We start from the raw sequence: 26724 nt of genomic DNA on the forward strand, positions 1-26724 counted from the left end.
TTCTTGTATAAGTCTTTAATGTGTTAATCACCATGTTAACAATGAATAACGTGTTTTCATTTATCAACATCCTCATTATAGTGGCGTAAGCGCCAGCGTCCAAACAAATGCAAACACCAACCCTGAACACGTGCACCTTGCAGTAGTGCCCTCCTGAGGTTACGCACTCCCTTTGTAGGGCCACAAAGGTCTACATGGGGCACAAAACCCCTCATCTGCCTGCCCATCTGAGTTTTGTAGGTCGTTCTGCAGCAGTGAAAAACGTCCCTTATAGAAGATGCCAACGCAGTAGCTGAACAGTGGCCACAGATACATCCTCTGAACTGGCCTATGCCTCTCTGTTTATGGCTAGAAATGGGAAAAGGGATTTCTGAATAATATGAGCTGGCTTGAAATGTAAAGAATTTGCAGTGGCCATTTAACTATCTGGACTCACCACCTTACTGTGGAATTTATAATGCCACAGTATATACTTCTATGCTCAAGTAGCTCAGAATCAGAGGAAAAACCTTTGGATGTATTATCACAAGGGCACATGTGATCCCAGCTGAATTCAGAATTCAGCAGAATTCAGCTGTGGGAGTCGTTTCCAGTCTATACCCCAGACACATACAGAAACCTGGTGGAATGCACACACAGCTTAGGGAGTTTGATCCTACACTAGTCAGGCTTTTTTGGTATACACAGTTTAAAAACATCTGATCTCAGTTACATTGATACCAGTGTGGAATAACACCACTGACTTCCACAGAATTACTGCAGTCACATTAAGCTAACTGACCCTCATGAATACAGTTACTGAGGGCTAGACGGTGCTGGCCTTGCAGCCAAGAGGGGGGCAGACTCAGGAGCCTTCTGTAAAAGGGTGGATTGCCCATTTAAGGGCTAGAGGTTTGGGACCAACCAACCTAGTAACTAACTAGTCACACCTGAGCAAGGATCAGACGAGTCCCCTATGAGAGCAGCAGAAAGCTGCAGGGCAAGAATGGCGTGTGTCTGCAGGAAACCAAATGCAGAGTGAGAAAGGTTCCTGCAAGGAAGACCCTGAGACCAGGGGAGTTGCCCCATGGAGTAACTTACTAAAGCAGGGAAGACCCTGAGACACCAGGGGAGCTTGGAGGCCTACAGAGAGACATTGAACAGTGACTCAGCCCCAGGAAGGAGGGTTTGGGAGTGGGATTCCCTACCCAAGGGGGAGAGAGATTCTGAACTGGGGTTAGGGCCTGGAAGGCCAGTGTGTGTCAGGACTAAATAAATTGGACCCAAATAGGGGAGTGTTCTAATTACTTTTGGGCTCTGATCTGGAGTTTTTGGGGAGTCCATAAAGGGAAATTAGGCAGGGTGATGCAAAGCAACCTCTGGCCACGAGGGAGCTACAGCTTTCCTTCTCACATCACCCACGCCAGGGCCAGACACAGTTACAATCCCTGCACTCTCCTGAAAGTAGCTAATGAGAGGCTGTACAAAGGTGTCCTTGAAAGTCAGCAACCTCCTGCTTTAACTTGCACCTTCTTTCAGTTCCTTGGGATGTGAACCAGCTTATATAGCACCCCTGAATCTGAGCTGCAGGGTCAACATCTTTCCCATGCAAGTGTATTCGGGCCAGACCAACACTGGGGAAGCCAAAATGAACATGAGTTCATGCCCCATGCAGCTGCTACTAGTTGTGGGGGTGCAATCAGGTCCCATCACGGACTCTAGCTGAGTCTGTAGCTTGTCACCATCTTTACACTGGGAGAGCCACTGCTGGGATCCTCAAGTACCAACAGCCCCAAGAGTTCAAGCCATTTACCAATCGCCAGCTCTGTAGCAAGTGTGACCATGACATCCCAGCAAATCTATTCTGATCTGTTCCAGAGCCCACCCAGTGTCTGCATAGTGACAGCCTGCTCTTCTGGAGGGAACGTGGGAAAACAAGCAACATTTCCATTTTCCACACTGTTTATTCCCAAAGGCTATCTTGATTGCAACCCCATGAAATTTATCTAGGTCATGTTCATATAGCAGTTACACAAGCTCCTGTCTATGAAGGTAAGTTTCACTGTTTACTGGTTCATCCTAGTGCTCTCACTCATTAGGTTCATTTGGCCTGTTTTTATGAAAAGTGACTTTTTGATCCCTCACCTGGAATTGAGCAATAATCAAAAGGACAGGGTCCTAAACAGGGGCTGTCCACAAATGGGCCACCCAGTGGCAACTCGGTTGAGTTCAGGGGCTCTGAAGTTTGATTTCTTTCTACGGATGGTTTAGATACAATAGTATTGTGGTTCAGTGACCCTTCTGATAAATTAACTGCACAGCCACTTCCCATGCTCACAACATTCTGTAACTGCGCTTCACTTTTCTTCCGCATTTACAGACGTCCTCAAATGGTCACGTGTATGACACAGCAGAAGAGGACATGGCATGTTATTGCTACTCTCTTGTATCCTTTCATCTGTACAGTCAGAAGTACAATTTTTTGTCTCCTGCATGGTCCTCCCAGTCTTCCCGAGAGCTAGAATCTAAAGACCACAGCAACTTTTTCACGCCCACAGTATCTTCATCTTCACCATCACTACATGGTTCATTAAAGCCGATAATCCAAGGGCTGTCACTGCTGTTTTGTGTGAGAGCCGCTCCTGAACTCAGACCAAAGGCAAAGCCTGTGGTAACATCTGAGTCAATGCTATAGAAAGTCTGACAAGTTTATCTCCAGGTCAGATTCACAGAGAGTGATAGCTGGAAGTGCTTCTTTGAGGTTGTTGTTTAAAAGGTTGATAAAGGGTTTATAAGGCGACTCAGAAATAGCCTCACTGTTATTGTCACAGTGTGTATTATTGTCTTTGAGAGCAATACCAAAAGGCTGGTAACTAGATGGGTTAGAAACAGAGGGGCAGGAAATTGCAGCTGCTTTTTCTGGAACATGTTGACATGTTATATGCTTGTGTACTTCTTTCTCTGGCAGGAAAAATGAAACTTTGTCATGAGCATGGGAGAAAAACCATGGAAAGTCTAAGTCTTCTGAACAGATGGTTTGACAAGCAGTCTCAGTGCAGTCACCCTTGTGGTTGGTGTAACAGCTTTGATCACCAAGGGGTTGATTGGCTTGTTCTTCTCTGTAGGGAAGTATTTGATTCTCTGGAAACTCTGCTAAGGAGAGTGAAGAGCTTGGGTTTTCCAAACACTGTGTCAAGCTATTGCTAACTGTGGACTGAGACAGCAGGCTGGCAAAGCTCTTATATGCTGTGCTACAGGACTCCATGGACTGAGACAGCAGGCTGTCAAAGCTCTTATATGCTGTGCTACAAGGCTCTGTGGACTGAGACATGAGGCTGTCGAAGCTCTGATATGCTGGACTATTTATTCCGTCTTTGATTATCTCAGAGGAAGGAGCATTTGGTGATTTTTTAATCAAGACCAACAAGTCATGCTGAGTCTCAGAACTGCAAAGAAAGTGTCTTTGATGCAACATGTCTGGAGGATTCTTTGCCTTGGGAGAAGCAGTGTCTATGTTAGAACTTTGATAACCAGATTCAAAAGATTCTTCTGATCGCACTGACTTTGTGCTAGCTGCTCTACAGTTGAGGTCATCCTGAGAGGCTGTAGTTGAAAAGGAGCAAGCATGTGAAGTATCACATGACTGTTGATCCTGGACTACATTTTCTTTTGGTGTTTGCTGTGATGAATTTTCTGATTCACAATTCTCAAAGGTTTTTTGCTCTTCTATGATGAAGTCTGGAATTTCAGTGTCATGGATACTGGTTCCACATTCTAGTAGCTTAATAAACATGTCTGCAAGTGCATCGTTGTGTTGAGTGTGTTCTATAAAGCTATTAGCACTGCTCTCACAAGGTGGGCACAAGAGGATCTCACTCAGGTTGTCCTCATGGCTCTCAGTTTCAGTGTTTCTTGAACACTCACAGATTTCAAGAGAATCTTCAATCAAAGTGACCTCTGGAATTAGAACAGCTTCATACTCTTCTGGGAACCACTCTCCACATTTATTCAGGCAACTGCCAGGTTTCTCACCACTTTTGACGTTGTCTTTCCCCTTCAAGGTTTGGCCTTGAGCATATTTTGCAAGACAGTTCTTACAGCTTCTGTTTTTGGGGATGAAAAGGAAGGCACAATTAATGTTCACTTGATAGCAAAATATTTTATGCTGTAAACCAGAGAAATGTTCTTTATTTTACTTACAGTTGGTGTTCCATGTGAGTCTGTTTCACATCATAGAAAGGTGCCTTAATTTCATCAGTGGACAGCATTTTCCTCCAGACTGAAATCTAAAAGAGGCATAAAACAGATTTAGGGTATGGTTGAATTAAACTTGATATTTCTCTGAATCACAGTCAGCACCAGAACATATGACCTCTTTCATTTTTTAAACACATGGGAAATGTGTTTTTTTGTAAAATCTTTAAATCACATACCTGAGCTCCCTTGACATTCTTAACAACAAGATGGCTCTTGGCTGGATTTGGGATTTGATCCCACCATTCTCTCTTAACTCTGCAAAGCAAGAATCGTTGCTTACTCTTAGCTGTGCTTGGGCCCAATTCCCCAGTTTCACTACCCCTACCCTCTCTCCTCAACCAGTCTGTATGCTCAACTGGAAGCACTTATTCTGTTTATGTCCAGGAGTGACAATGCTTTTCAGCAACGCTTGTGTAAACATTTGTGCATATATTAATGATTAACTGGCCTGAGCACAGTCACATGGTCAGATTATTATTTGAGATTGTGAGAAAACAGGAAAATCTATTAATGTGACCCAAGTCCAGCAAATTACTCCTCAAAAATAAAATACTGCAATAAGATAACCAGCACTATTGAGATACTTGTAGAGCTGGGGGCCCAAACATGACAGATCCTGCTCTGACAAGGGGAATACTTTATAAAGATGAGGATGTTGGCTCTATTAACATTTTAACATTATATTAGCTGCATTTGCTCTCTTCAAATTATATGGGCCAAATTCTGAGGATTTTACTCAGGCCCATTGAAATCAATAAGAATTTAGCCTGAGCAAGGACTGAGTAAAATCTGAGTAAGGACCTCAGATGCAGCCCTTAAAAATGTGTATTAGCCTTTCAACAGTAGGTCTCATGATGCTTTACAAACACTCATTAATTAAGCCTCAGTAGGCTCCTGTGAAGTCCTGGCAATATCATACAGATGGTTTAGTGGAGAAAAGTGCTGTAATCTAATCTCTTTATATGCCTGGTTCAGAGAGATGATATGAAGGTTAGTTAATTCATGTTTGTAAAGAGATTGCTTGTATATCTTCAGACAAAAGGTCCTTTATGATTACAAAGTACTATACTACTGTACATGCCATTACGCTCTTTGAAACCGAATATTTGGTGAACTGCTGCTCTGTAAACCCTTGTGCAGTATGATACATACATGGCAAAGCAGAAGTAACAGATTAAAATCAGAGCCGTGATCAACATGCAGGATATGAGAACAATCCTCTGCAGACTATCTTCTAAAGTTACTCCATAATCTATATATTCAGAAATAAAAGCACAATCAATAAGCATAGTCATGTCAGTGATCTTCTGTACACCTTGAAACAATGCCAATTAAAGGGTTTAAAGTAAAGCCCATATATGTATCAAAATGTGCATGGGGACCTACAGTTATGGTATGTGAGGCATTCTAGAACATAAGAACGGCAATACTGGGTCAGACCAATGGTCCATCTAGCCAGTAACCTGTCTTCAGACAGTGGCCCATGCCAGGGGCCCCAGAGGGAATGAAGAGAACAGGGAATCATCAAGTGATCATCCTGTCGCACATTCCAAACTTCTGGCAAACAGAGGCTAGGGAAACTTCAGAGAATGGTTTTGCGTCCCTGCCCATCCTGGCTAGTAGCCACTGATGGACCTAATGAATGGTGGGAGCAGTGGAGTTGATTACTGTGTGGTTGTTGCCCTTTTGGTAATATGCTTTTTGTTTTCTTTGGAGTCTTTGGGCATCGGTCTACAATAAGTAAAAGTCTGAGGAGGAGGATTTTATTAGCAGCCCTGGGACTCACTGGCTACATCTCTCTAATTGACACAGAAAGGCAGAAGAAATAGTGGGATGTACACCATGTGCTTTAGAATCCTGTAAGATTCTTCCACTGTGTTGCAACTGTTACTGATACTTACCACTGTGAAATTCAACTGCATTGCTCCAGTCACTCCAGTTGGTGGAATAGCTGCCTGTATAATTACGCCGTACCCTTACAAGGTAGTCATACCCTTGCTTCAACTGCATTGCAAGAATTTTGAAGTGTGTCGTTTGGTAGGGAAGCTGTTCTACAAACTCCTGAATAAAAAGTGAAGTAACACATTTAGGTTCTGTATGGAATATATGTTTAGTTTCCTGGACAGTGTTAGGTGTGACATTCAGTTCATATAAATATGTTTTACTGATTTCACTGCTGTAACCATCAAATTGATACCTGCTGACAAACCAAAGGCTCAAGATGTATTTGAAGAGAAATAAACTCCTTTGCTGCACAATTTAAGGTGGATTAAATCCATTTTCAGCACACAATTAAAAAAAATATCAGGAATAATCTAAATAAAACATAGAACCTGGCTAATTTATTCTGAGAATCAGCCTATGACTATTGAACTTTAATATGTTAAGTTTGTTATTAATGACTTGAGTTTAATGAAATATGAATTCAGTGGCATCCAGGGCTCAAACTGGGGCAGTATGCAGTAGTATCATGTCCTGGCACCTCTCCAAAGCTGCTATACTGTGCTACAGAATCTCACCTGGTCTGGATGGGACATTAGCGCATGGCAAACCAGAGTGCGAATGTCCACAACACTAGTCTGCCGTGCACTAATGTCTTGTGTGGCAACTGCTACAGCGCACAAACAGTTGTATAGTGTGCTTTGTCATAAAGGAGGGGAAGTCATAGGAGGAGCCTGAGGAGCCCAGCAGAGCCTATAGGGAGATTCAAGCCCCACCAAGGGGACCCAAACCCAGTGGAGCTCTGAGAGCAAGAACAATCATATTCTGAATCTCAGCACAATCTACTGTGAGAGGCGTCTCGATCTGATGACTCACATGGGGAGAGCTTATTCTGTGGGCGAAGGTCAGAAGATTACCACCAGTTCCACTCCTGGTGATGTCACTGAAGCAATGTTACCTGTGTCCATAGTGCTTGCTGTCCCTAATGCATGAATGATGGGGGAAATGGTACCCAGCAGTCTCATCACCATTAACCACCTGGTTGAAAGCTCCTCAAGATTTTCTGAAGGACTTTTCATACCATGGGTACCAGCTCAAGAAAGCGAAGAAAAATGCAGTTTCCTACCTCTTCTGGATTCTGCTTGTTCCAGTATTTGACTTCGTAAGTTACTTCCTCTCCATAGAGCATGTCCCCTGCGCTGTAGCTCTCGATCCACCTCAAGACGTAGAAGTTATCATTTTCACCCTTCTCAATGGTAAGATTTGTTGGGGGTCTTGGTTTAACTGTAAGGGGGAAACACTGACTCAGAGGAATGGACAGAAGTGGGCTATTCAGTCACAGACAATGCTGTAGTTACAGATGTGGGCACTGCATTCAGCCTTGTTTCCCTGTGCTCTGGAACAGGGATGTAAAAGCCAAAACCAGAATACTCCATACTGAAATGGGATTTTTGAGTCAGTGGAATTAGTTGTAGGTCTCAAATACATGTTATCAGTGGCCTGCTCCCAACATGAAAAAAATGCATAGAGTTGCTTCATAGCTTGTGCTCTGGGGATGGGGATTTGCTTGTGGCATCTTCTTGGCCAACCTCTCCCTGGTGCCTGTGCTCCGGGGATGTGATCCCAAGGCACAGATTCATACTCATCCTGCTAGTGAGCAACAATGACATCAAAGAAGGGCTCAGATCACTGCTGCAGGTTAATCACTACACAGGTTTCTTGAAATATTTCTCCTAATATCTGAGGTGAGACAGATTTATCCATACAAACTATTTTAATACCAGGAAAGTATGTGGGCACGCATGTGTGTAATAGATATATTTATGCTGACTGTATCCTGTGACATCAGAGAGACATTAACTATTTTACCAAAGGCCATTGCAATCTACCAAGAATTAGTTCTAGAAACCCTGTTAAGCCCATTCAGACACTCAGGGTGGTGATTAAACTGTCATGAGATGTGTTGGGGGCCAAGAATCCTGGCTACAGACGTTTGTCCTCTCTCAGAAATAGGCAATGACATCTTACTCCTCATCCCTGAATTCTGTTGCCAGATGAAGAACACATTTTAGGTGCGTTTCTCTCAGAGGATAGGAAGGTGCTGACTGTGTGATGCTGGTGAGGTATTTGGCTGGGGATGTGGAATGGGATATATCAATCACAAATCTGTAACAAACTATATCTCACCAATGTATGCCACTTCCACAGTGTCATTCCATAGCACTGTCCCATTGGCCTGCAGTGTTAAATGATATGCGAGGCCTGCCGCGAAATATTCGGGCAGAATTATGCAAATGCAGTTGGAAACTGAATTCATGCTGCTGCCTTTTCCAGTCTCAGGGATGCATGTGTTATATCTGAAAAATATCAGAATTGACGTGATGTTTACATAGGATTAAGCACTCAGTTCATTTAAACTAAGCCCCCATTCAGTGTCATCAGAGAAGGCTCCCAGTGGGTAAGCTGAATCTGAGATGCACAAACTTAGTTCCCAGAAAGCATTTGGTACAAAAGTCTTAGCTATCTGTGTATCCCCCAGTGAAAAACTCAACGGAGAAAGCTATGGCCTAGTCTGTAAAGGAGAAATTAACACAGTGAGGACCCATTTTTCACCTGGCTGCAAAAGAGAGAGCATATTGGTGACGGAAAGCCTTTTAGTCTGGAAAAGAAAGAGGGGTCAGCTAACCTGTTCAAAGTGATGCCACTTGCATGTCTCTGGGGAGAAACTGTAATCAGCTGGGGAGAGCAGGCTGGAACTGGCTTCTGTTGTGGGAGTGCCAGCAGGCCTCTGCACAATAGAACCAGGAATAAGGACTTGGCCCTATGTTCTTGCGCTATATGCAGGAGAGCCACTGGGTTCCAGGGGAGAGGGTGGGGGAGGGGAGGGCAAGCCTTTCCCCCAGGCTGAAGACAGGGAATACAACCCCTTCTAGGTCACACAGCTACTGCTGAATACTCCCCACATGGAGCTTCATGTCCGGTGAAGGTAGCTGCCGATCCATTGGCCCTGCCATGTTCCTGGTTCACACCTAACGATCCCCTCTGCACCGGGGGTGCAGGGACGCCTGTAGAGTTGTACTCTACCAAACACAGGGGGTGAGGACCCCGAGCATTATGCCCTTCCCCATGCAGCAGGACCACATTGATTCTGCTGTGCTTCAGACCTCACCCCATGGCCATAGAGAGGTAGAGCAGGGCTGTTAATAATTGCAGCATATTTAATGTTTTAACAATGAACCCAGAAAGTGGCAATAAACACTTACACTGTCGATAAAATTTCCTTCTTGTAATAGAGCCGGAATTCCTTGGAGCAGTTTGTTTGTGCAGCCGCTTCCCAGTGACAAGACAGCTCCCTGGCATAGTCAGTGAAGCACTCAAACCTCTGTATACGCCCTGTTGCCAAAACTAAGGAAAAACCAACACAACACTGAGCAGTGACAGAAATAGGAAACAAAATCAGCCAGAACAGGGTCTGGTGCTAAGAAGTAGAAATTTCTTCTTTTGAAACAGAACTATTAAAGGTTTCAGAGTGGTAGCCGTGTTAGTCTGTACCAGCAAAAACAATGAGGAGTCCTTGTGGCACCTTAGAGACTAACAATTTATTTGGGCATAAGCTTTCGTGGGCTAAAACCCACTTCATCAGATGCATGGAGTGGAAAATAGTGTAGAGAGGTATAAAAACACAGCATATGAAAAGACGGGGGTTGCCTTACCAAGTGGGGGGGAGGGGTCAGTGGTAACGAGCAATTCAATTAAGGTGAACTATTAAAATCTCTTAAAGGGAGCGTGAAAGCTCAATCATTTGACTTGTTCAGATTAAATGGGAAGAGAAACTAAACTTGGCCCACTACAGCGCACACCTCAAAATTCTATGGGACAAAACGAAAGGGCTGTACAATCAGAATTTGGATCAAAGACCCCAAAACAGCTTCCAGCTCACCTACTCTCTGGCCCCGAAACATTATCATTGGGAAATTAGTTTATCACAAGTTCTGTGTAAAGGTTATTAAAGATTAATCAGAGAATATCAGAATCATAGATAGTAGTGACAGAAAAGATTAATTAGGCACCAGTGCACTCTCCTAGGAATCAGAATAAGGTTCCTGCCTACAAGGCATTTTCTAGTGTTTTGTCAAACATCCCAAGCAAGCAGGCTTCCCTCACTCCCTGCGATAGGCTTCTCCATAGTCTAATTAACTTTCATGTTTAAAAGAAGTTTTCTCCTGATACTTCATTCCCTTATTCCTAGTTATGCCCATTATTAATTAATTAATTATTATTATTATTGTGTATTGTAGTAGGGCGCAAGGCCCCAGTCAGGATCAGGACCATGTTGTGCTGGGTGATGCACGAACACAATGGGTATGTTTACACTGCAATTAAACACCCGTAGCTGGATGCCAGCTGACTTGGGCTCAGGCTAAGTGGCTGTTTAATTGGGGTGCAGATATTCAAGTGTGGGCGGGAACCTTGGCTCTGGGACCCTCCCCACTCACGGGGTCCCAAAGCCCAGTCTCTAGCCTGAGCCAGAACATCTACACCACAATTAAATAGTCCTTTAGCCCGAGTCACGGGAACCTGTGTTAGCTGGAATGGGTCAGCCACAGGTTTTTAACTGTAGTGTAGAGATACCCAGCAAGACCTGCTTCCTACTCCAAAGAACTTACAATCTACTTTGAAACAAGATGCCATATGTGACTGTACTGAACAGCAGAAGGGAAGGGGGTGGGAGGGCATGTGTGACAATAATCTCATGTAGTTATAAAGGCTAACAACATGCCCCAAAATTCTGAAACGGGAACTTTTAAAAAAACAAACAATGTCAGTAAATACCACCCACTTTTCCTGTCCTAGATAATTCCTCTCCCTCTCTGGCGCTTGACCCTTTGGGTATTTGTAGACTTTTGTCACATCCCCCCAGTCCTCTCTTATACAAGCTATGCAGATCTAACTCTTCCAGTCCTTCTTTTCAAGTCAGTCTCCTCCACCTCCCTGGTTATTTTTTGTTGCTGCTGTCAGAACTCTGACAAACTTGTCAACATCTTTCTTTCTAGTAATGAGGTTCCCAGGACAGAGCCTGCTGGCAGTATTCCAGCTGAAGTTACACAAGGGTTAGATAGAGAAAGGATTCCTCCTCTGCTCCAGGACAGGATGATTCTGCATATGTAACCCAAAACTCTTTCGGTCCTTTTCTTGCTGTCATATCACAACGCAAACTGAAAATTAATTTGCTGGGAAGTCCCACTCCTTAGGGTTCCTTCAGCCACTCCTGCTTCCCAGGTTCCTCTCACCCATTCAGCGTTTGGGCTTGGATTAATTCTCCAATATGTCAAAGTTGAGTTTTACTTGGTAACTTCTTGCCCATGTTTCTAATCTCCCTAGGTTCCTCTGTATTATTTCTCTGATGTGATGGGTATTTCCACCTACTCTTTATGAAGTGTAATCTGAAAATTTCATGAACATGCCGTTCATTCCTTCTTCAAGAGCATTAATGAAGTTGTTAAATAAGACTGGATCTAACACTGATCCCTGTGGTACTTTACTAGAAACTTAAGCCAACTAATACTTTGCTGCTTATCATTGTCATTTGTTTATGGTCTTTCATCCTCATTAAAATCCATATATATTACATCTGTTACTTTCACTTCCTCTTCTAAATGCCCAGTCCTTCTAGTCTTAATCACCAAGCAGTCCCTATTCACTTGAGTAATTCCATTTACATTAGAAATCATCACAGAAATCATAGAACATCAGGGTTGGAAGGGACCTCAGGAGGTCATCTAGTCCAACCCCCTGCTCAAAGCAGGACCAACACCAACGAAATCATCCCAGCCGGGGCTTCGTCAAGCCAGGCCTTAAAAACCTCTAAGGGTGGAGATTCCACGATCTCCCTAGGTAACCCATTCCAGTCCTTCAGCACTGGGACTCACTTACTTGACTAGTACTACTAGCATGTGTAAGAATTGAAGCTTCAGGAATTAATTTTTTTAACTCTATAAAATAAATAATTTAGTATGTTTGGTATGATTTACTATTTATAAACCCCAACACTTCCTGCTGCTCATGGTTCCATCATCATCTAAATTTCTAAACTGTTTTGCTTGTGTTTTATTTTACTGAGGATAAACATTAATCTTATTGGTAAATAATTAACAGGTTCTTTCTTCTTTCCTTTTCTGAACATCAGTACCACATTTGCTTCCCTCGTCTTCTGATATCTCCACACCGTCCACGTTTTTTTCAAAAACAATTGTCAGTGGTTCAGTCAATTAAGGATAAATTTCCTTCAATACCCTACAATGCATATTGCTAATTTGTATAGGTTTACAATTTCAAAGTACTCTTTAACTACTCTTTATTCATTGTGATTTTTACAAGGTCTTTCTTACTTTTTATTATTCAAACTTTTATTTATTTTTCCTCTTAAAGACAGATTTTAAAAGAGGAGTTCAGTGTATCAGTCATTTTTGAATCAGCATTAATTTCACTCCCTCCTAATTTTTAATGGTGTTTCCTTCTCCCTTGAGGTGTAAAAAGCTCTCTCTAGTCTCCTAAACTACTTTGACTAGCAGCATTAATTCATTTGGCCTTTTACTTCCCTTATCTTTTCCCTACAACTTTTAACATACTCTGTATTTATTTTACTGTCTTCCTTTTTCATCTCTAGCACAGTTTTTAAAATCTCAGATCTTTGAGAATTTCCTTTTGGAACCACATACAATTCAAAGTTTACTTTCAATTTATATAGTTGAAAAGGGGAACTGAGATACTGAACTTATTTTTTTATCTTCAACAAGAAAAATTCAACAAAGAAGCTTGAAACATGCAATTCATAAGGAAGAAACAAACCTGTAAAACCAAACATTGACAAAAAGTGGGTTAGAAAATTTTGGAAAATCTAAGCATATTCAAATTAGATGTCTTAGCCGGTATACACCTGTGGGGCTTGATTCTTCTCCCATTTAATTCTATTGCAAAATTCCCACTGATATCACTGGAAGTAGAACTGGGACTGTGGGAAGTAAAGAAATGAGCTAATGCAATTTTTGTACCACAGACAGTTTTCGTTTTTTTTTAAACCATGGACAAATGAGGTGCTAACAAAAGACTGCACCAAAAGTAAAATGTAGGACTGATTCTCAAGAGGGTAAAGGAGGTACCCTGGTAATTATCATCCTATAAATCTACCTTCTATTCCCAAGGAAATATTGGAAAAGATATTAAGAAAAAAGTCCCCAGACATCTAGAGCCCAATCCTCCTCCTGTTAGATAAACTGCACTTCAGTGGTCTCCAGAGGATAACCAAAGAGCAATGAGCAGCACCGGCGGTTTATAAAGGTTAAATCTTACCAGAAAAACTTGATTACTTAAAAAAGGATAGAATTGGTGGGCAAAGGGCACATAGGAGACATCACATATATGGGCCTCAATCATCCTTCCCTATGGAGGCACCAAAAGCGCTGGACAGCACCAGGAAACTCTTCAAGGTTTACTTCACAGTTTACAAGAAATTTTCTCCTCACGCAGTGGGATTTGAAAGGGATTACAGTGTCACAGCCTGTAGGGGAGAAACCCCTACACACACTGAAGCATCTGTGCACTGGTCTGCTGTTTCCCCCTCCTCCCTGTCACCATAGCTTTCTCAAGAACCACGTTGCTGTTGGCTGAGTCTCCGCATGGTGGGCAGTGGTAGTCATGAGAGGACCCACCGGGAGTTTAATACTCTGTCCCTCCAGGGCAGATATCCACTGGATAGCCTTGGGCCAGCAGGGGACAGTGCTGCAGAGAATGCAGACTATAGCAATATGAGCACTAGCCGTGTTAGTCTGTATTCGCAAAAAGAAAAGGAGTACTTGTGGCACCTTAGAGACTAACCAATTTATTTGAGCATGAGCTTTTGTGAGCTACAGCTCACTTCATCGGATCCGATGAAGTGAGCTGTAGCTCACGAAAGCTCATGCTCAAATAAATTGGTTAGTCTCTAAGGTGCCACAAGAACTCCTTTTCTTTTTGCGAATATGAGCACTATAAACAAAGCAGATAGATTAGATCAGAAAGCCAGTTGCAACAACAGGGGAACAGAAAGACAGTCTCTCCAAACATCCGTTTCAGCTCTTTATCAATTCCTGAGTTTTTCTTTGCATGTTGAAAATATTAGTGGAAAGATATACTAGAACTGAGACTATATTCTAACATATAAATATTGTTGATATTTGCAATCAGACATATTATTATGGCTACTGAATTATGGTAAAAATGTTGCTTGCTAATTGTTCTATTCACTTTAAAGTGTTGTTGATAAATTACTTTTAAATGAATTATGTTACAAGATTAGCAAACTCACTGTGATATGTTGCACATGAAAAGAAAAGGGTCCATAAAGCAAGCACTGCAGCCTTCAGGCTGTCAGCCATTGTTAGCACTTGTCAGTTTCTGTAGGAGAAGCTGTACTGAGATCCTGCAATAGAAAACATTAAAAGCTTAGATTAGCATACAAACTGGTTAAAGGACACAGTTTTTTCTACCCTTCACCCTCCATATTGCCCCCAGTGCCAGATGTTAGCACATCCAGTATATTCCGAATCCCCTGAAGTTTTGCCATGGAATAAACGGAACAATTTAGCAGATAACGAAATTACAAAAGACTTAAATGAGTTCTTTAAAAAAGTCTTCACCCCAGAGACTGTTGGAGAGATACCTACACCAGACCTACTCTTCTCAGGTACTAAAGATGAGGAACTGCCAGAAACTCAGGTCCCAAAAGAGGATGTACTGGAACAAACTGAAACATTTAAGAACAACAAGTCACCAAGACCAGATAGTTCAACCCAGAGTCCTGAAGGAATTTAAGATTGAAGCAGCTGACTTGCTAACAAAAACATGCAATTTCTCATTAAAATTGGCTACTATCTCAGTGAACTAGAGGCTAGCAAATACCATACCAACCTTTAACATAAGGCGCTGGGAAGATCCTGGGAATTACAGACCACTGAGCCCTACTGCGGTTCCAGGCAAATTTGTTAAAACAGTAATATGGAGTTATAAAGCACCTATATGAACATCCTATAATAGGGACAAATTAGCACAACTTCTAAAAAGGAAAATTAGGCCCAAAGAATTCTTGTATATTAAAGAGGCACATCAAGCACATAGTGGATAAAATAGATCCAAATGACATTATTTGAACTTTCAAAAATCTTTTGACAAAGTCACTTAAAAAAGCTATTAAAGAAAATAAGTGGCCACATAGTGAAAATACTGTCTTGGATTAGAAATGGCTAAGGTCTTGTCTTCACTAGAAAAGTACAGTTAGAACACAACTTTGAAGAGTTGTGTTAACTAATACAGTTGTGACCATGACTTTGCAGGCAGTGTAGACAGAGACAAGTCTTGTTCAGCATTATGTCAGCTGGTTACAAGCAAAGGCTAGTCCCGTCCTCTGCTGCATATGGTCCTGTCTCCTGTCCGATATAGAATCATAGAATATCAGGGTTGGAAGGGACCTCAGGAGGTCATTAGTCCAACCCCCTGCTCAAAGCAGGACCAATCCCCAACTAAATCATCCCAGCCAGGGCTTTGTCAAGCCTGACCTTAAAAACTTCTAAGGAAGGAGATTCCACCACCTCCCTAGGTAACGCATTCCAGTGCTTCACCACCCTCCTAGTGAAAAAGTTTTTCCTAATATCCAACCTAAACATCCCCCACTGCAACTTGAGACCATTACTCCTTGTTCTGTCATCAGCTACCACTGAGAACAGTCTAGATCCATCCTCTTGGGAACGCCCTTTCAGGTAGTTGAAAGCAGCTATCAAATCCCTCCTCATTCTTCTCTTCCATAGACTTAACCATCCCCAGTTCCCTCAGTCTCTCCTCATAAGTCGTGTGTTCCAGTCCCCTAATCATTTTTGTTGCCCTCCGCTGGACTCTTTCGAATTTTTCCACATTCTTCTTGTAGTGTGGGGCCCAAAACTGGACACAGTACTCCAGATGAGGCCTCACCAATGTCGAATAGAGGGGAACGATCACATCCCTTCATCTGCTGGCAATGCCCCTACTGATACATCCCAAAATGCCATTGGCCTTTTTGTCAACAACGGCACACTGTTGACTCATATCCAGCTTCTCGTCCACTGTAACCCCTAGGTCCTTTTCTGCAGAACTGCTGCCGAGCCATTCGGCCCCTAGTCTGCAGCGGTGCATGGGATTCTTCCGTCCTAAGTGCAAGACTCTGCACTTGTCCTTGTTGAACCTCATCAGATTTCTTTTGGCCCAATCCTCTAATTTGTCTAGGTCCCTCTGTATCCTATCCCTACCCTCCAGTGTATCTACCTCTCCTCCCAGTTTAGCGTCATCTGCAAACTTGCTGAGGGTGCAATCCACACCATCCTCCAGATCATTTATGAAAATATTGAACAAAACCGGCCCAAGGACCGACCCTTGGGGCACTCCACATGACACCGGCTGCCAACTAGACATGGAGCCATTGATCACAACCCGTTGAGTCTGACAATCTAGCCAACTTTCTAGCCACCTTATAGTCCGTTCATCCAGCCCATACGTCTTTAACTCGCTGGCAAGAATACTGTGGGAGACGGTGTCAAAAGCTTTGCTAAAATCAAGGAACAACACGTCCACTGCTTTCCCCTCATCCACAGAGTCAGTTATCTCGTCATAGAAGGCAATTAGATGAGTCAGGCATGACTTGCCCTTGGTGAATCCATGCTGAGTGTTCCTGATCACTTTCCTTTCCTCTAAGTGCTTCAGAATTGATTCCTTGAGGACCTGCTCCATGATTTTTCCAGGGCCTGAGGTGAGGCTGACTGGCCTATAGTTCCCAGGATCCTCCTTCTTCCCTTTTTTAAAGATGGGCACTACATTAACCTTTCTCCAGTCGTCCGGGACTTCCCCCGATCGCCATGAGTTTTCAAAGATAATGGCCAATGACTCTGCAATTACATCCGCCAACTCCTTTAGCGCTCTCGGATGCAGCGCATCTGGCCCCATGGACTTGTGCTCGCCCAGCTTTTCTACATAGTCCCGAACCACTTCTTTCTCCACAGAGGGCTGGTCACCTCCTCCCCATTTTGTGATGCCCAGTGCAGCAGTCTGGTAGCTGACCTTGTTCGTGAAGACAGAGGCAAAAAAAGCATGGAGTACATTAGCTTTTTCCACATCCTCTGTCACTAGGTTGCCTCCCTCATTCAGTAAGGGACACACACTTTCCCTGACCTTCTTCTTGTTGCTAACATACCTGAAGAAACCCTTCTTGTTACTCTTAACATCTCTTGCTAGCTGCAACCTCAAGTGTGGTTTGGCCTTCCTGATTTCAGTCCTGCATGCATTTTTATACTCTTCCCTGGTCCTTTGTCCAGTCTTCCACTTCTTGTAAGCTTCTTTTTGTGTTCAAGATCAGCAAGGATTTCACTGTGAAGCCAAGCTGGTCGCCTACCATATTTACTATTCTTTCTACACATCGGGATGGTTTGTCCCTGTAACCTCAATAAGGATTCTTTAAAATACAGCCAGCTCTCCCGGACTCCTTTCCCCCTCATGTTATTCTCCCAGGGGATCCTGCCCATCAGTTCCCTGAGGCAGTCAAAGTCTGCTTTTCTGAATACTGAACTAGAAGGTTGATTCGGCATTGCATTTCCTATTTTCTTATATTTTTTTCCTGTGTGAGGCAGTTCTTCTGTTGAAAATCTCGAAGCCCATAGCTTGCATATTATCTGTTCATCTGCTTCTCACTCTGTGATGTGCTAGTGAGAAGAAGACTTCTTTGAATATTTCCTACGGTGAGAGAGATTTTTCTGTAGAGGATTTAATTTACATTAAAGTAGAGGGGACCAGAGAACAATATTTGCAGCTCATGGGTCACTGTCCTCTCTTGCTCACCTCACTACCAAAGTAGAAGAAACTCTTCTGTACCTTCACTGGGTGTGAGTTTCACCAAAGCACAAGACAAGAACTGGCTGCAAGAGCCACAATTCTGCTGTGGAAGAAATTGGAAATACTTTGGCCTTTTATTTGTGGAAGTGTGCACATATGTGCAACTATGCAGGCTGTGGTCAAGGCTAGCTGCAGCCACGTTCCTCCAAGCATTGCCTTTCATCGAGTGTTGGGAAGAGTTGCAAGAAGAGTTGCTCCTACATTGGTTGTAAATGATGGGAACACAGAAGATAGTGTCTTAGATTTTGTATGTGTGTAAATATTTACACACATACAAAAACCCAGTTATAATGAAATGGAGTAAAAGGACATGAATTGCTTAAATACATTTCAAAGGACTTCTCCTGTAATGAAGCTTCACTCCACTCTAAGGCAGGTTCCACTGTGCTATTCCCCTCCTTACCTCAAGCTGTATTAGTTGTTGAGCTATTCAAAATGGTCAGGTTTCAGAGTAGCAGCCGTGTTTGTCTGTATCCGCAAAAAGAAAAGGAGTACTTGTGGCACCTTAGAGACTAACCAATTTATTAGAGCATAAGCTTTCGTGAGCTACAGCATCTGATGCATCCGATGAAGTGAGCTGTAGCTCACGAAAACTTATGCTCAAATAAATTTGTTAGTCTCTAAGGTGCCACAAATACTCCTTTTCTTTTTTCAAAATGGTCACCATTTTTTAAAATGGTATATTATTTTCTACTCTCCTCATATGAAAAAACCCCAGTGAAAGCATTGGAAAATTTTAACCTTAACGGTTAAGGTTTCACAAAGTTATGAGTGACTAAGGAGTTAAGATGGAAACTGTTAAGCAACCTTAACTAAGCAGTCACTGCTGATCCCACTATAAAGTGCAATGCATTTCTATTTATCTCACACACACTACCTCAGAACTGACTTATCAGCATTTGAAAACAGACAAAAATTGACTAACCAAAGAGTAAGAAATAATTCCAAAAGGACACAGCTGCCTTTGGATTTGAACAGAATTTTCTGCATCTGAAAAATAAGAACACATTCTCCAAGATACAAATTATTCCTTCTCTGTCTGGATTTCTCAAGAGAGGAAATGGTTGATTTCCAGTCAACTGTTGAGTAATGGTGTCTCATGACTAGTGTTCCAAGAAACGCTTAAAAGATTTGGCAAAGAATTCCACATTGCGTAAGCATATACAAATCAACAGAGCCCAAAGCAAAAAGATCTCCCCACAAAAAAGATTTTTATGTTTTGGCGAAATGGATGCAATCTACTGCTCAAAACAGCAAAACGTATTTTTTCTTTCTAATAAAAGCAGTAGATTATTAAATGAAGCTCAGGAATTAGGAAGACTGTTAAAATCGCAAAAGTTGTCCCATATGTATGCCCTAAAGTTTTTCGTAATAACAAATAATAAAATAAACGTAACACTTACAGTGTATATCTTCAAAATGCTTCACATACCCTAACTTCACAACACCCTGATGAAAACAAGTATTATCATTCCAATTTTATAGTTGATGGAAATAAGGAATGAGGTTAAGGGACTTGCCCAAGACCATAGAGGAAATCAGTGTCAGAGCTAGGAGTAGAACTTGGAATTTCCTGGTCCTGGGTTCTATGCTTAGACCATTCCTCTCTCTTAAAAAAAATGTGATGGCACACAGTTAACTTAATATAAGGCAAATAATCAATAACGTCCAGCCCTGATTTTTAAATAAATTACATGTATAAATGCATCAAATTACATGTGCACTTAGCATGACTGTTACACATACTGGATAACTGCACACACATATGACTAATTATGGTCATTTCCACCCAAGATTGCTCAATTTACATATGTGGTAATTGTGCATGTAAACGGATACCTAATTTGTTTAAAAATCAGGCCTTTTAATTTTAAAGAACAATCTGTGACACTCTTTAGAACTGACATATCTGTTATAGTCAGAACCTAAAATCAATTTAACAGTACAGAATGATAGAGTAAAACCTCATTATATCATTAATGAACTGGATGAATAAAGAGCTTAAGAATCATAAGAACACAAGGACATAAGAACCAGCTCATGTTGTATCCAAATCTGAAAATAAAGAAGCCAGGAAATAGATTTTATTGCATTGCTATATTATTATTGCTATTTACTGTTATGTTTTGTTAAGTACCAACAAAAATGAGAGATCCAGAAAAGGAATACAATTCATAATGGGCTTTTTGTTTGCTTATTTCTTGACATTGGATAGTGATTTCACAGTGCAGACATAGGCTAGAGTCTGCAGGCCTCCTGGAAGAAGTGGGTTTTGGAAAGAATTTGAGTTATGAGAGGGAGAGAGCAAAGGATGTCATTTCTGGAACAGGGTGGTGTAGAAGGTCTAAGGGGGAGAGTGAAAGAAGATGAGACTGGTGACACTGGGAGAATGAAGGGGTGAGTGTGTGTGTTGGGGGCCACTCTGAAGAATGAAAAGGGTGAATTAATTCTCTGTATTATTTCTGTTATTTCAAGGATTATTAATGTACGTGACAACTCAAATTATCGCAACCCAAAGCTCTCATGCTTGCAATATATAAACATAAAATGTTCCCTTAGACTCTTTCCCCCTTGTTTTGTCATCCCCTTAATCTCCCTTCATGTTATTTGTTTTCTCCACTTGCACAAGGTTAGTTGCAGTAGCAAGGCCTTAGATTGTAGAGTCACAAGGCAATGACCATGTCTTATTTTATATGTTGTGCACATCCATGGTGATATATAAATAACAATAGTTCCCGCCTCATTTTAAGTTTGGCCACTGCATAAAGAAGGCCTTTTACTTCAGAACAAGGAACAAGACATTATTTGTATATGTTGTTTGTAAATGAACCTTTCCTTTTGACTTCTTCAGTACCACTCTCCTTGTCCAGCTGCCACCACTTTGGCTGTTCACAGCTCATGACATTTTCCACGCTCTAACTGCCAGTGTCCTAGTGCTTGGATGCATCTGATGAAGTGAGCTGTAGCTCACGAAAGCTTATGCTCAAATAAATTTGTTAGTCTCTAAGGTACCACAGTCCTCCTTTTCTTTTTTCATAAAATGAAGTGTGTCCCCAGCAGATGACAAGACTCATTGAGACAAAGCTCTCTAATAGGGGGAAAAAGCTTTTAATCAAAAGAGGGCAGACAGTTTTTCTTCAGTAAAACCTAAACAGGTAATTTTTATTCTTGTTGTTGTTTTACTTAAGATATAATCAGATTTGTGCATTCCAAGATAAGCATTCATGAAGGGGAAGAGGAAAAGGCAAAGGGTGTCATGACATGTCATTTGGATCTATGACCCACCCACTAACCTTGTCTGCAAGCAAGAAGGTATTTTCTCAGATAACGAAACTGCAAGTGTCTAGCAGTTGTCTTTACTTTTCCCCAATTACATTATTGGTCTTTACTTTTTACCAATTATAAGAATTGTAAAATCATTTCAGGCCCATAGCTATGGAATTCTAATGGGTGACAGCTGTCAGGGACTCATAGTAACAGCAGATGTCATAAATGATACCTATAGGCAGGGCCCAGTATAATCCATGGCACAATTGGACTAAATCTGCAGCAAAAAATCCAAAATTCTGTATCTCCAGGACATATCCTTCATTCCTATCCTTCCCACACTCAAACACATACATGACTATGGCTCAAATTTGAACATTCTCATTATGCAGCAAAAATATTGATTTCTGTGGCATCTTGGAAAAATGCTGTAACACTTGTAGACCAGGTACCATCTCTTGCCAAGGCTGTAGGCATCAGCTAAGCACTGACAAATCCAGAGCTGGAAACGAGCCCAGCCCACCTCCATGTTAGTATTGTTCAAGACAGGTGTTAACTTGCAAGGATGTGTTTAGTTTTTAGATTCTATAAAATGCTTGTAAGTTGCTGCATGCATCAATCTTCCTTATGATGTCTGTATCCCGTGCTATAAGGTAATATGTAAGTTTTGCTTTATAACTGTAAAAATGTTTGCTCTGAACCTGTGAACACATGTAGGTGGAATAGGTGCTGCAACTAAGGGTGCTGCTGCACCCCCTTGCTTGAAGTGGTTTCCATTATATACAGGATTTACAGTTTGGCTCATTGGCTTCCAGCACCCACACTGTACAAATTGTTCCAGCACCCCTGGCAGGAGGAGTGCCTACCTTGCCCACCAAGGAGGACTATCAGAACAAAGTGGGCCATTGTGAAACAAAATGATTAAAGCTATGAGCTGGTCATGGATTCTGTGATTTTACGTGACCTCTATGACTTCAGCCTCTGGCAGCAGGGCTCTGGCTGTCAGCCCTGGGTGGCAGGGCTCGATCTTCCATGATTTATTGTTTATAGCCTGCATCCTGCCCGTGACTTTTATTAAAAATACCTATGACAAAATCTTAGCTTTAATCAAGATACAAAGACTTTGCTAATTGCCCCTACACAGGTTAAGTGCAGAAGGGCTTGTCCCATCAGTTTTAATTTTGGAAGACAGAAATAAAGATAGCGGACATGAAATTTTTCCATCTCTTTGCTGTTTGGACTCTCACAGGGACAGAGCTAGGAAACAAAAGCAGAGATCCTCAGGGTCAACTTGGGTTAGCCCTAAAAGACATTTAGTGCTGACAGACTACTACATCTCTGTCACCTTTTCGAACCACAAACTGTAACTCATATGTGTATAAGTGTTGCCTGCTTTAACCTGTAAATAACTCTTGTGACGGGTTCCCCACAGGCTGCCAGCTGGAACTGAGGTATCACTGAGCCCTCTGACCCATCAGCCTGGGCTCCCTCTCACACTGTGCTGCTGTGACAAGCTGCAGACACGCTCCTGGTCTTACACTTCCACTAGCATACACACCGATAGGGACACACCCAGCTGCAGTTACATACAGGCTCTCTGTCTGGCCACTGCACGAACCAACAGTAGAAAAGCTAAAGCCAAAGTAACTCTCAGCTCCCCAGGCACACACTTCCTCTGGATCATAAACTCAAGATTATACCATCTTGCGCTGCACAAGGAACTGAACAGAATAAGCTCATAGAGTTGTCGTCCTCCCTCCCACGTGGAGAGGAAATGCAACAGCCTCACTGAGCTAAGAGTCCCATGCACTTCACTCCAAACTCACTGGTTTAGATTAAAACATAAAATAAATTTATTAACTACAAAAGATAGATTTTAAGTGATTATAAGTGATAGCAAACAGATCACCTAGCAAATAAACAAAAAAACAACCTAAGCTTAATATTCTAGATCAGTGGTTCTTAACCTTTACTGCAGCCTGCACCCCTTTGGTTCTCAAAATATGATCTCGTACCCCTTAACAAAATCATTGAAGTAGCTCAGTTCTTTAAACCTAGATATAATTTTTGCTTGTATATTACAGTAATAATTAAAAATGTATAATGTTAATACACACATAGGTTTGATGAAACAAAGTAGTTGTACTTAAGTGCCTGTGCTTAATTTGCATTTTCGATGATTTACCATCTAAAAAAATCTGTCATATCGTGCACCCCCAGGGGGTGCGTGCACCCCAGGTTAAGAACCACTGTTCTAGATAGTCTGGGTATGAATAGCAGAGTCTCACCCTAACTGATGGTACAGGCAGACTTGTAGATTCTTAAGGCACAAGCTGCATTAGCTTTACAGCTTGGGTTTTTCAGGTCTTCATACACAGGCTAGAAATCCCTTTAGACTGGGTCCAGCACTTCCCCCAATTCAGTCTTTGTTCCTCAGGTGCTTGAAGGAGTCTTTTGTGGGGAGTGAAGAACAATAGATGATGTCACTCCCTGTCTCATACAGCTTCAGCATATGGTGGGAACCCTTTGTTTCAAAACTTAGTTCCCAGACCGGTTTGTGGAAAAATACTAACATCCCAAGATGGAGTCCCCAATCATGTGGCCTGGTCAAATGTCCTTGTAGAGTCATAGCTGTCATTATTTACAGGCTGTCTGGGGTGTTCCAGCTTGGCCATAAGCTTCTCCTAAGGCCTATTGTTTTCCCTAATGGCTCATTGCCCTGAATAGAATCATAGAACTGGAAGGGACCTCGAAAGGTCATCTACTCCAGTCCCCTGCACTCATGGCAGGACTAAGTATTATCTAGACCATTCCTGACAGGTGTTTGTCTAACCTGCTCTTAAAAATCTCCAATGATGGAGATTCCACAACCTCTCTAGGCAATTTATTCCAGTGCTTAACCACCCTGACAGCTAGGAAGTTTTTCCTAACGTCAAACCTCCCTTGCTGCAATTTAAGCCCATTGAAGCCCATTGCTTCTTGTCCGATCCCCAGAGGTTAAGAAAAAATTTTTTTCTTCCTCCTCCTTGTAACAACCTTTTACGTACTTGAAAACTGTTATCATGTCCCGTCTCAGTCTTCTCTTTTCCACACCAAACAAACCCAATTTTTTCAATCTTCCCACATACCTCATGTTTTCTAGACCTTTAATCATTTTTGTTGGCCTTCTCTGGACTCTCTCCAATTTTTCCACAACCTTCCTGAAATGTGGCACCCAGAACTGGCCCAGAATAGGCCCTTCCCAACCAGCTATCTAGACTGAAAGCATGTTGTCTAGTGGGCATGACCCATGTGTAACTACAATTGAAGTACAGATACATAGTCAGGATTTATAACTTCAGATACAAAACTGATACAGGCATATAAATAGGATAATCATATCAGCAAATCATAACTTTTCCAATTACACTTTACAGAACCCATCTTGCATAAAATACATCATAATTATGCTATAATTATATCATAATAATACTATTATGATAAATATGAGGTGCAGTGTCACAACTCTCTCCTTTCTTTTTCCTGGTTAATAAATCCTTAGTTTGTTTACTATGGGATTAGCTACAAGGATTGTCTTTGGTGTGAGATCTGAGGTACAAATTGACCTGGGGTAAATGACCAGTCTCCAGGACTGGAAGCAACCTGAATATTTTGTGATTTTTGGAGTAAAGCAACCATTCATCACAGAGTTAAGCTTGCCTTGATGGCACGATAGACTGGAGTGCCCAAGGGGACTTTCTGTGACTCCATGGTAAGACTGTTTTAGTGCTCCTGGAGTTCACATTTGTTACTGGTTTGGTGGAATCTCATTATAGACCATACCACCAGTTTGGAGTCCCTGCCCTGCTTTTTGACCATCTACCCTGAGGTTGACACTCATGGTCGTGAACCACTGCAGACAGCGTGACAAATGCTATGTGCAGAAATGGAACAATCTCCGAATCCAAAGGTCCCTGACTGAAATAACTAGGACAGTTCACTCCTCTCAGAGCTATTGCTGCTGGCTCTTTGCAGAGTTAGACAGGCATCCATTCACACTTTTGAGGTTTCCTTCGCAGTCATAAGGACTAGAAATATAATTCTTTAAAAAATGAAATCAGAGATTCTGGAAACAATTCTGCAGCAGGGGGTGAATTCTACTGCAAATTCTATGATTGCTGAATACTCAGGGCCCTGGGAAGAGTGGTCTCACATAGGGGAACTTGCAGGAGGTATCTGTCAGGAGGTTTTCATGGTGACAGATATCTTTTTGAATTTTCAATTTTGATATGGAAAAGAAAAGATTTCAACAGGCTTCTCGGGGTTAAATAACCATAAGAAAGAAAAATGGGTTTCTGCCAACAGCAAAGTTGGTACTGACACATGAAGTCTAGCCTGAAACCTTCCTTTTTAAATAGTTTAATTCTGACAGGAATTGGAGATAAAGCTGAATTTCATTAACATCTGCGAGAGGTTTTCAGTATTTAGACTACATGGACCTTCCTTAGTCAGTCATCTAAAACTGCTCTTCTACATTTACACCTTTCATATTCTGATATATCTTCTGTCCTCAGATGCGATCAGTATTGCTGTATAAGCCTCCAGGAAAGATAAGGGAACGTTCAGTAAAAGTAACTGGAATTCTATTAATTCTTTCCTGTGATACTTGTATCCAATTCTAACAAGCAAATAACTCTAAAGAAACCTTTTTCAAACAATTCCAGCCACAGCGTATTGATCAAAGTCCTGATAAGAAAGACAAATATTATGACTCCTTCAATTACCAATAGAGGAAGGTTGGGCATTCAATATGTAGGAGAAAAATGGAATAGCTTTCTATACTTTCAGCAAAGATAAATGTAAATACAAGTCAAGCCAGTAAAACATAGGGTTCACAACACAACTCTCCTTAGCAAGTAATCAGATAAGGGTAAAAACTTTCTTCAGCTAAATATAAGAGAGAGAGAGAGACAGAGAGAGGTGGGGGTGGAAGCTCTTTGGTATAACTTGCCTGATCCAATCTTCATTTTCAGGGCTAGAAAGTGAATTTTGTTATCAGGTAACTTTGTCCCAAGCCAGTGAGTGGGAAGCGCTGTTCTACTCCGTTCTTCATTTTCAGGGCAGGCACTGTACAAACTTGTTTCTTTCAATGGGTTATTGCACATTTCCTTATTACATGCACTCTCCTAAGCAGAGTGGAATTTGCATTCCCAGCCCACTCATTTACCTTTGTCAAACAAACGTCTTCTTCTTTTACATGGTACAGTCCTACACAACAGAGTTCCCAGCAACGACACTACAGAGCAGGCAGAAGGAAATAATTTGTGACTCAATGGAAACACCCACAGAGGAGGC

At 41.8% G+C, this 26724-nt stretch overlaps 1 protein-coding gene across 7 annotated transcripts; it reads right to left on the bottom strand.

Moving 5' to 3' along the window:
- Window positions 1-26724, bottom strand: IL4R (interleukin 4 receptor). Of its 7 annotated transcripts, none has more exons than XM_073361580.2 (12): window positions 26597-26723; window positions 14880-14959; window positions 14522-14635; window positions 9441-9582; window positions 8864-8965; window positions 8365-8534; window positions 7304-7461; window positions 6138-6297; window positions 5389-5488; window positions 4413-4491; window positions 4180-4265; window positions 1-4082 (listed from the first exon to the last, which is right to left on the bottom strand). In XM_073361580.2, exons 3-12 carry the CDS (start codon window positions 14589-14591, stop codon window positions 2669-2671), a joined length of 2481 nt encoding a protein of 826 aa, XP_073217681.1. In that variant the 5' UTR covers window positions 14592-14635; window positions 14880-14959; window positions 26597-26723; the 3' UTR covers window positions 1-2668. The 7 variants fall into 7 exon arrangements, with proteins under 7 accessions (XP_073217681.1, XP_073217678.1, XP_073217680.1 ...); XM_073361577.2 differs by having other exon boundaries at window positions 26381-26723; XM_073361579.2 differs by lacking the exon at window positions 26597-26723 and adding an exon at window positions 19049-19822.

The sequence above is a fragment of the Lepidochelys kempii genome, chromosome 10, assembly GCF_965140285.1.
Source record: "Lepidochelys kempii isolate rLepKem1 chromosome 10, rLepKem1.hap1, whole genome shotgun sequence".
Lineage (NCBI taxonomy): Eukaryota > Metazoa > Chordata > Testudines > Cheloniidae > Lepidochelys > Lepidochelys kempii.

Coding starts and splice junctions, on each gene's coding strand:
- IL4R (XM_073361578.2), bottom strand. CDS start 14,591: ATGGCTGACAGCCTGAAGGCTGCAGTGCTTGCTTTATGGACCCTTTTC. Junction 8,535..8,863: donor AGTGGCATCACTTTGAACAG/GTTAGCTGACCC, acceptor GATATTTTTCAG/ATATAACACATGCATCCCTG. Junction 5,489..6,137: donor TGCAGTTGAATTTCACAGTG/GTAAGTATCAGT, acceptor CTGAATATATAG/ATTATGGAGTAACTTTAGAA.